At 39.3% G+C, this 10421-nt stretch overlaps 1 protein-coding gene across 1 annotated transcript in view; it reads left to right on the top strand.

Moving 5' to 3' along the window:
* Nucleotides 1–810: 810 nt before the first annotated feature.
* The window catches only part of LOC138852639 (trinucleotide repeat-containing gene 6C protein-like), a 15244-nt gene continuing 5633 nt past the window's right edge, over nucleotides 811–10421 (top strand). The window contains exon 1 of the mRNA XM_070084607.1: nucleotides 811–1069. Coding sequence (XP_069940708.1) covers nucleotides 908–1069 — 162 coding nt within the window. The 5' untranslated portion in view covers nucleotides 811–907. The remainder of the gene's footprint in view (nucleotides 1070–10421) is intronic.

The raw sequence follows: 10421 nt of genomic DNA, 5'->3' as shown, positions 1-10421 counted from the left end.
GGAGATTTTGGTAAATACATTGTTTGATCATAGCTTTTGTTAAATTGTTAAATTTAATTTGCTTATACCTGGGGTTTTGCAATGTGCTGTATGGTAAGAGTACAAAATGCAGTCAAACCACACATTTGAGCAGAGATAAAAATGTGCAACCTAGGGCTACCAATGACAGAAGACCCTAAGTTCAATGAATACAATAGTGTCAATATTACGGTTATGAGGAACATGCTACTAGGCTTGATAAGAAAAACCTCTGAAAACATTGATAACCATTTAGGTGATTGTCCATGTACTCTAAATACTGCAAGCATTAATTTATAAATGAGGGCTTCAGTTAGTGTAAAAAATATTGATTAATGGAAGGTGAATAACTACTTGAACAGAAAAATTTAAACACTGATAAAAGAGATTTATAAGTAGTGTTTGAACCTCAGATCTGTTGAAGACTTGCTGAGCCTGTAATATACAGATGGCTTTTAACTTTTTTGTATTTTACTGTTCAGTGGTTCTTTCAGTATTGAAATAATATTCAAACTAAATTGCTTCCAGTTTTGTAAATTTGGGTATTGTGTAATTTATTATATTAATTTATGGTAATGTATGTTTCTTGTGGCAATTTTGTACACTTAGGCATTATATAATATGTTGCCTTAATTTATGGTATTGTATATCCTTTATGGCAGTTATCTTGTGATTTTTTTAAACATGTAAGAGTGGCCCTAGTGTTATTTGGAGATGTGACATCCTGGTAGCAGGTTTGGGAAGTGTTCAAGTGATTGCTCTGTTCACATTTTAAATGAGTTGTTTAATTCCTTGAGCTTTAAATGACATATTGTATGAAATAATATAAAAAGCTTTGAGTCAGTATTCCAATCATGTATTTTTATATGATTTTGTAATTATATCTATAATGACAACTCTGTGCTTCAGGTTTTTACAATTTTTTTGCCAGATTGATGGTTCTACCCTGAAGACACTGTGCATGCAGCATGGGCCGCTGGTCAACTTCTACCTGTCCCTCAACCACGGCTTTGCCCTAGTTAACTATGGCTCAAGAGAGGAAGCTGCTAAGGTACTATTCTTTTAGTAGAACTTCACTTATGGAAAATGAATTTAAAGCATGGAAGAAATAGTGAGGTATTCGTAACAAACACTGTTGAATACAAAATGTATTTTAGAGAGAGAAATGAAGGAGAAAGCTAATATGGGTATATTTGTTAATAGTGAATGTACTGTAGTTAGATAAGGAGTTAGAGATCATATTTTTGTTTTTAGAAACTTTGAAAAAATATTAAATGTAGCACATGAAACTGAGGTATAAATTCAGTGTTTAGGAAGAGGACAGATCTTTTAGAATGCTGGATGCTGAAGCCTCTAAAACTTTGGGTTTCTTGTACCTTCTCCCAGGAGTCCAACCATTTCTGGGATAACACCTCAAATTCCTAGACATTCTTTATGAACCTGTCCCTGACCATCCTCTCCACATGCACAGACCACCACCACAACCCCTCTTCTGCTCTCTGGATTATATCATTAGTCACGCTACATCACCTTTAACCCCTTGAGGGTCTGTGCCGTAGATCTACGGCTTTACGTTGAGGGTCCAAACCGTAGATCTACGTCATGAGCTCAGCTCACTCTGATAAGCTGTGAGTGGTAAATTTTGGTCTTGATATGAGAAAATACATCCATGTGGTATGTGTGCACCACATAAAACAAATCCTGCAGCACATAGTACATAATGAGAGAAAAAACTGAGACCGTAATTTTCGATTAAAACAGCAACTTTGCAGTGATTTCTTGGTCTCATTTGATAGAATGGAAGATATATTACAGAAATAGAGATGATTTTGGTTGGTTTTAGTACTGGAAATGGCTTAAAACTGAGCTCGAAGTAGCGGAAATGTTAAATTTTTGCCGATGTTCAAGAGTAAACAAATGACCTCACACGTCTAATACACGCCAGCTGGTGGGTCTAATGTACGTTCACAAATGTGCTAATATTATTTATACAATTATCACAATGTTGCATAACAGTAAGTCTTCTATTTTTTGGTTTGAATGAAAATTCATTATGTGAATAAAAAATCAAAATGGAATTCATTAGTAAAGCCTGAAAACATAACTAATAAACAGAGGAAATGTTAGTTTAGTGCCAGGAATGCCAGCATTGTTTATTCTGACCCTATTTTGAAATTGGAGTATTTTAAACTTTGCATTAAATTGGCCAAATTACCAATTTCCAGTCACTTTATTTTGTAGTTGAAACAGTTGACTTGGCGAATTCTTGTGCTCAGTCGATAGAATAGAAGTAATACTAGTGAAATAGCTAAGAATTTGGTCAACTGGAATAATGTAATTGGCCTAAAATGAGAGTTAAAATCCACAAAATCGCTGGTGTGTAAATATCGCTGACACATCAAAATTCGCGAGAGCATAATTTCGTCAATTTTCCATCAAACTTCGTACTTTTTGTTTTATTACCTTCAGAAGAAGATTCTCTACCATTTCATAAGAAGAACTAAAATTATCTTTTGAAAATTCTTGGACACTGGTGCACCCTTTGAAATTTGGCCTCTGAACCCTGAAAGGGTTAACCCTTTCAGGGTCGAGAGGCCCTCTCCTAAACTTGTTCTCAGGGTTGAAAATGTTTCAGAAAAAAAACAAAATTTTCTGACAAAATGATAGAGAATCTTTTTCCGATCGTAATGACACCAAAAGTATGAAATTTGATGGAAAACTTACGGAATTATGCTCTTGCAAAGTTAGCAGTCTTGACGATGTTTACGCATTGGCGATTTTGCCCACTTTGAGCCCTATTTTCAGCCAATTCCAATGTACCAGTCGACAGAAATCATAACTATTTCGCTAGAATTCCACTTTTTCTATCAAATGAGTACAAGAAACCACCCATTTACTGATTTCAGCCATCCAATAAAGTAGTCAGAAATTGGCAATTTTGCCAATTTCACACAAATTTCAAAAGATGCCAATTTCCAAATAGGGTCCAGAATAAACAAGACAGACATTCCTGGCACTAAAATAACATTTTCTCTGTTCATTAATTACGTCCCCAGGCCCCTCTTACATTTCTTTTACTTTCCACTTTGAATTTTTGTTCTCACTAAAAAATAGAAGATTTACTATTATGCAGACTACTGCATTAGTGTAGAAATGGTATAAATAATATCGGGACATTCGTGAAAGAATATCAGACTCACCAGTTGACGTGTATTAGACGCATGGCATGATTTGTTTACTTTTGAACTTTGGCAAAAATTGAACATTTCTGCTACTTTGAGCTCAATATCAAGGTACAGTGGAACCTCTACTTGCGAGTTTAATCCATTCCATGACCTTGCTCGCAACTGGATTTGCTCGTTTGCAGAGTCAATTTTCCTCATTTAAATTAATTAAAATGTAATTAATCCATTCCAGTGGAATTCTGTACTTCAATAATTTCACTAATATCAACTCTGCAGTTTATTTATCTATCTCACTTTATCTAATATGACATAATAAACAATATAAATAACATAGAAATCTGATATATACTCTAAAATTAATAAAATATAAATAATTTGTAATTTTTATTCACACAAAAAATATAAGATTTACTGTTTTGCCTTAATGCAATAATTGTATAAATAATGTCAACCCATTCACGACTGCATATTGGAATGGACAGAATGTTTACTCTTGAACATGTCCAAAGCAATCAATCATTTCTCCTACAATGAGCTCAATTTCAAAGTACTTTTCGTAATGAAAGCAATGAAAATCATATATATTTCTGTAATATATCTTCCATTCTATCAAATGAGACCAAAAAACAAGAATACAACCATAAAAACCGTAAGAAAATACTGCTCACTACTAATCGTCTTTGTGAATCACTGACTGTTATCCATGTTGCTGCTGACCATAGCATGTTTTTGAATGCCGCTCACCTGCTAGGCACTGGTGGGTCAGTCTGAGATAAGGAGCAGAGAGAGGCAGGGCGGCTGATGGTGCTTCCCATAATTTCCATTATAATTATACGTACTAACGAGCCTACGTGAGTGTTTTTACCGCATCCACGTTATTGAACCCACATGACAAATTGCTGAGAAGTGAACTCCATTATTTATGCTTAGATTTCTTTCATTTTTGGTGTACATTAAGAAGCATCTTTCCATCATACATTGCCCAAGTTTCAATAAGATAGTCCAACATACAAATGAGATACAATTCGCTAGATCAAGAGCAAGAGCCCCTTACCAGCATCAAGGTACCTGCCTTGAGGTCTGCTCACTTGTGGAAATTTTGCTCATGTATGGAAGCAAAAAATCGACTGCTCGTATTTGGAAAAACTCGCAGGTGGATGCACTCGCAAGTAGAGGTTCCACTGTACTTTTCATTGTGAAACCAATCAAAATGATTTCAATTTCTGCAATATGTCTTCTATTCTATAAAATGAGACCAGGAAAACTAGAATACAACCATAAATACTGTACAAAAATACACTGCAAAATCGCTGTTTTAAACCAAAAACATGGTCGGAGTTTTTTTTTCTCATTATGCACTGTGTGCTGCAGGATTTTTTTTATACTGTGCACACTGACCACATAGACCCATTCTTTCATATGTAGGCCTACCAGCTTTCTCTCGCTAGATTTGAAAGCGCTGGAATTTACGCGTACTAGTACGGCACCAACCTTGGCGTGCAAGCCGTACTAGTACAGTACCAACCCTGAAAAAGTTAATTTCTGCACTTCGAATTCTCTGCATGATATTCACACAACACATTACAGTGGACTCCTGAGTTTCGTGATTAATCCGTTCCAGAGAGTCTACTGAAAGTCGGAATTCACGAGTGTCAAAACCATTTTTATTTTTTTTTTTTATTATTAACACATCGGCTGATTCCCACTAAGGCAGGGTGGCCCGAAAAAGAAAAACTTTCATCATCATTCACTCCATCACTGTCTTGCCAGAGGGGTGCTTTACACTACAGTTTATAAAACTGCAACATTAACAGCCCTCCTTCAGAGTGCAGACACTGTACTTCCCATCTCCAGGACTCAAGTCCTGCCTGCCGGTTTCCCTGAATCCGTTCATAAATGTTACTTTTCTCACACTCCAACAGCACGTCAAGTATTAAAAACCATTTGTCTCCATTCACTCCTGCTAGAAGTCCAAGCCCCTTGCACACAAAACCACCTTACCTCCTCCCTCCAACCTTTCCTAGGCCGACCCCTACCCTGCCTTCCCTCCACTCCAGATTTATACACACTCGAAGTCATTCTGTTTTGTTCCATTCTCTCTACATGTCCGAACCACCTCAACAACCCTTCCTCAGCCCTCTGGACGACAGTTTTGGCAATCCCACACCTCCTAACTTCCAAACTACGAATTCTCTGCATTATATTCACACCACACATTGCTCTCAGACATGACATCTCCACTGCCTCCAGCCTTCTCCTCACTGCAACATTCATCACCCATGCTTCACACCCATATAAGAGTGTTGGTAAAACTATACTCTCATTCATTCCTCTCTTTGCTTCCAAGGACAAAGTTCTTTGTCTCCACAGACTCCTAAGTGCACCACTCACCCTTTTCCCCTCATCAATTCTATGATTCACTTCATCTTTCATAGACCCATCTGCTGACACGTCCACTCCCAAATATCTGAATACATTCACCTCCTCCATACTCTCTCCCTCCAATCTGATATCCAATCTTTCATCACCTAATCTTTTTGTTATCCTCATAACCTTAATCTATACTATATTCACTTTTAATTTTCTTCTTTTACATACCCTACCAAATTCATCCACCAACCTCTGCAACTTCTCTTCAGAATCTCCCAAGAGCACAGTGTCATCAGCAAAAAGCAACTGCGACAACTCCCACTTTGTGTTTAATTCTTTATCTTTTAACTCCACACCTCTTGCCAAGACCCTCGCATTTTCCCCATAAGAAATAATGTAAATTCAATTAAATCGTCCCAGACACCCAATAGTATTAACAAAAATTATTTTTTTTATAGATTAAATATAGATTTACATCCAGAAAAGAATGATAAATCAAGTATGATACAATAACATCACACTTACCTTTATTGATGACTCTTGTTGGTGTATGGAAGATGGGAGAAGGGGAGAGGATAGAGAAGTTACACTATTGTTTGGAAGGAGAATCCCCTTCCATAAAGACTTTAAGTACCCAGTCCTTATCCAGGGTTACTTCCCTTCTTTGTTTTTTAATGGCACTAGGACTAGCTTGAGAGTCACTGGACCCCTGTTGCACAGAAAAACTGTCCAGAGAGCTCTTGCAGCTCTACTCTGTACCACAATCATTACCACCATCTACCACTACCACCCTTTACCACCACCACAACCATTACCACCTTCTACCACCATCACTTCCACCCTCTACCACCATCACAACCACTACCACCTTCTACCACCATCACAAGCACTACCACCCTCTACCACCATCAATCACTACCACCCTCTACCACCATCACTGCCACTCTACCACCACCACCACTGCCACTCTCTACCACCACCACCACTGCCACTCTCTACCACCATCACTACCACCCTCTACCACCATCACTGCCACCTTCTACCACCATCACTGCCACCTTCTACCACCATCACTGCCACCTTCTACCACCATCACTACCACCCTCTACCACCATCACTGCCACTCTCTACCACCACCACCACTACCACCCTCTACCACCATCACTACCACCATCTACCATCATTGCTACCACCTTCCACCACCATCACCACTACCACCTTCCATCACCACTACCACCCTCTACCACCATCACTACCACCCTCTACTGCCATCACTAGCACCCTCTACCATCATCACTACCACCCTCTACCACCATCACTACCACCCTCCACCACCATCACTACCACCCTCCACCACCATCACCACTACCACCCTCTACTGCCATGACAACCACTACCACCCTCTACCACCATCCCTACCACCCTCTACCACCATCACAACCACTACCACCATCACAACCACTACCACCATCTATCACCATCACTACCACCCTCTACGACCATTACTACCACCCTCCACCACCATCACTACCACCCTCTACCACCACAACTACTACCACCCTCTACCACTGTCACTACCACCCTCTACCACCACCACTTTTGAATTTTTCTACAAACTTTTTTTTTTTTTAATTCTATCATGTTTTTCACCTTTTTTACTAAAGGGCTGGCACTAGAAGCTTTCTTTGGGCCCATGGTGGCTTATTTAGCAGTTGCTTATTTAGCATAAAAAAGAATGGATTATTATGAAATGTATTGTACGAATGCGTGATGTGATGGTCACTCTCCCAGAAACAATGCCATGCTGACTTTCTGAATGGTGTGTGGGAGCCTTTGTGTATGCATGGCCGCTGGGAGGCTGCTCGGATGCTTTCCATACCTCCGACGAATCTTGAGGCAAATCGTGAAACACGAGGCAATATTTTGACAAAAAAGTTGCCAAAAGTCGAAATTCATGAAGCTCGAGGCTCAGGAAACTCGGGGGTCCACTGTACTCCTAAATATGGCATCTCCACTGCCTCTAGCCTCCTTTTCACTGTAGCATTCAAAACTTTTGCTTCACACCCATATAAAAGTGTTGGTACTGCTACACTCCTGGTACATTTTTCCTTTTTGCCCCCATAGATAAACTTGTTGCTTTCCACAGATGCTTCAACACCCCCCCTTCCTCCTTCCCCCTCCCATCTATTCTGTGGTTCACCTCATCATTCATATACCCATCTGCTGACATATCCATGCCCAGATATCAAAATACATCCAAAGTCATCCACCAACCTTTGTAATTTGCCTTCAGAATCCCCTAAAACAATTGTGTCATCAGCAAAGAGCAGTTGGTGAACTCCTGTGTTTTATCCAGTACAACATTTTTCAGTCCCACACCCCTTCCCAAGACAATAGCAGTTATGTCTTTCACAACCTAACTATGAATATGTTAAACAACCATGGTGACATTACATTACACATCTCTGTGTAAGTGTTACTTTCATTAGGAAATAGTCCCTGTCCCTCCTACATACCTAACCTGAGCCTCACTCTGCTAGAAGCTCTCAGCTGATTTTAGTAACCCGCTTCCTCTTCCATACCATTGCAACATGTGTCGCATGACCCCCTCTATCCACTCTACTGTATACCTTTTCTAAATCCATAAAGCAACAGCTTCTTACCTTTCGACCTTTGAGGGCCGACAGGCCCTCTCCGAGACTCATTCTCAGGGTTGGCCAAATTTAAAAAAAAAAAACTTCCCCTATGAAAAGATAGAGAATCTTTTCCCGATCATAATGACACCAAAAGTTTGAAATTTGATGGAAAACTTAGGGAATTATGCTCTTGCGAAGTTAGCGGTCTCAGCGATGTTTATGCATCGGCGATTTTGCCCACTTTGAGCCCTATTTTCGGTCAATTACAGTGTACTAGTCGACAAAACACATACAATATTTCGCTAGAACTCCATTTTTTCTATCGAATGGGTGCAAGAAACCACCCATTTATCAATTTCAATTATCCAGTACAGTGGTCAGAATTTAGCAATTTTGCCAATTTCACACAAATTTCAAAAGATGCCAATTTCTGAATAGGATCCAGAATAAACAAGAAAGACATTCCTGGCACTAAAATAACATTTCCTTTGTTCATTAGTCACGTCTCAAGGCCCCTCTTATATTCTTTTGCTTTCCACTTTGAATTTTTATTCTCACAAAAAATAGAAGATTTACTGTTATGCAGACTACTGCATTAGTGTAAAAAATGGTATAAATAATATTAGCGCACTTGTGAAAGAATATTAGACTCGCCAGTTGAAGAGCATTGGATGCTTGGCATGATTTGTTTACTTTTGAACTTTGGTAAAAATCGAACATTTCTGCTACTTTGAGCTCAATTTCAAGGTACTTTTCATTGTAAAACCAGCCAAAATCATCTCAATTTCTGTAATATGTCGTCCATTCTATAAAATAAGACCAAGAAAACTAGAATACAACAATAAATACCATACGAAAATACAGTGCAAAGTCGCTGTTTTATTCCAAAAAAATGGTCAAAGTTTTTTTTTTTCTCATTATGCAGATTTCCGACATTACCTTAACTCCGATAGATTTCGAAAAAGCCATTGACAACATGCCTATGCACTCAGCCCTGGGCCCAGACTCGTGGAACTCTGTTTTCATTAAGAACTGCAAGAAACCCCTCTCGTGTGCCCTAAGTACACTATGGAGGAGGGGCTTGGACATGGGTGAAATTTCAGTCACTTAAAACAACGGATATAGCCCCACTCCATAAAGGTGGCAGCAAAGCATTAGCTAAGAACTATAGACCAATAGCTCTGACGTCCCACATTATAAAAATCTTTGAAAGAGTGCTAAGAAGCAGGATTGCAAATCACCTGGATTCCCAAAATCTGCACAATCCAGGGCAACATGGGTTCAGGGCAGGTCGCTCCTGCCTCTCACAACTACTGGATCACTATGACGTGGCCTTGGATGCACTGGAAGAAAATCAGAATGCAGATGTAATATACAGAGACTTTGCAAAAGCATTTGACAAATGCGATCTTGGCGTAATAGCCCATAAAATACGTGCTAAAGGAATAACTGGGAAAGTGGGGAGATGGATCTTCAACTTCCTAACAAATCGAACACAAAGAGTAGTGGTCAACAGAGTTAAATTGGAGGCTGCCATAGTGAAGAGCTCTGTTCCACAAGGCACAGTACTCGCCCCCATCTTATTCCTTATCCTCATATCAGACATAGACAGAGATATACACCACAGCACCGTATCATCCTTTGCGGATGATACTAGGATCTGCATGAGGCTGTCATCTGCTGAGGACGCGGTTAACCTCCAAGAAGATATAAACAAAGTTTTCCAGTGGGCAGCGGTAAACAATATGATGTTCAATGAGGACAAATTCCAACTACTCCGTTATGGAAAACTGGAGGAGATAATAACTAGAACAGAGTATACTACTGACTCCAGCCATACAATAGAGTGGAAAAATAATGTAAGGGACCTGGGAGTAGTAATGTCTGAGGATCTCACTTTCAAGGATCACAACAGTGCCACGATCGCATGTGCAAAGAAAATGATAGGATGGATAATGAGAACTTTCAAAACGAGAGGTGCCAAGCCAATGATGATCCTTTTCAAATCACTTGTTCTCTCTAGGCTGGAATACTGCTGTACATTAACATCTCCATTCAAAGCAGGTGAAATCGCAGATCTAGAGAGTGTACAGAGATCCTTTACTGCACGTATAAGTTCTGTCAAGCACCTTAACTACTGGGAACGCTTGGAAGCACTTGACTTGTACTCGTTGGAATGCAGGAGGGAGAGATACATCATAATCTACACTTG

This window comes from Cherax quadricarinatus, chromosome 13 (genome assembly GCF_038502225.1).
Source record: "Cherax quadricarinatus isolate ZL_2023a chromosome 13, ASM3850222v1, whole genome shotgun sequence".
Classification (NCBI taxonomy): domain Eukaryota; kingdom Metazoa; phylum Arthropoda; class Malacostraca; order Decapoda; family Parastacidae; genus Cherax; species Cherax quadricarinatus.
This window is presented reverse-complemented; position numbering and strand designations above follow the sequence as displayed.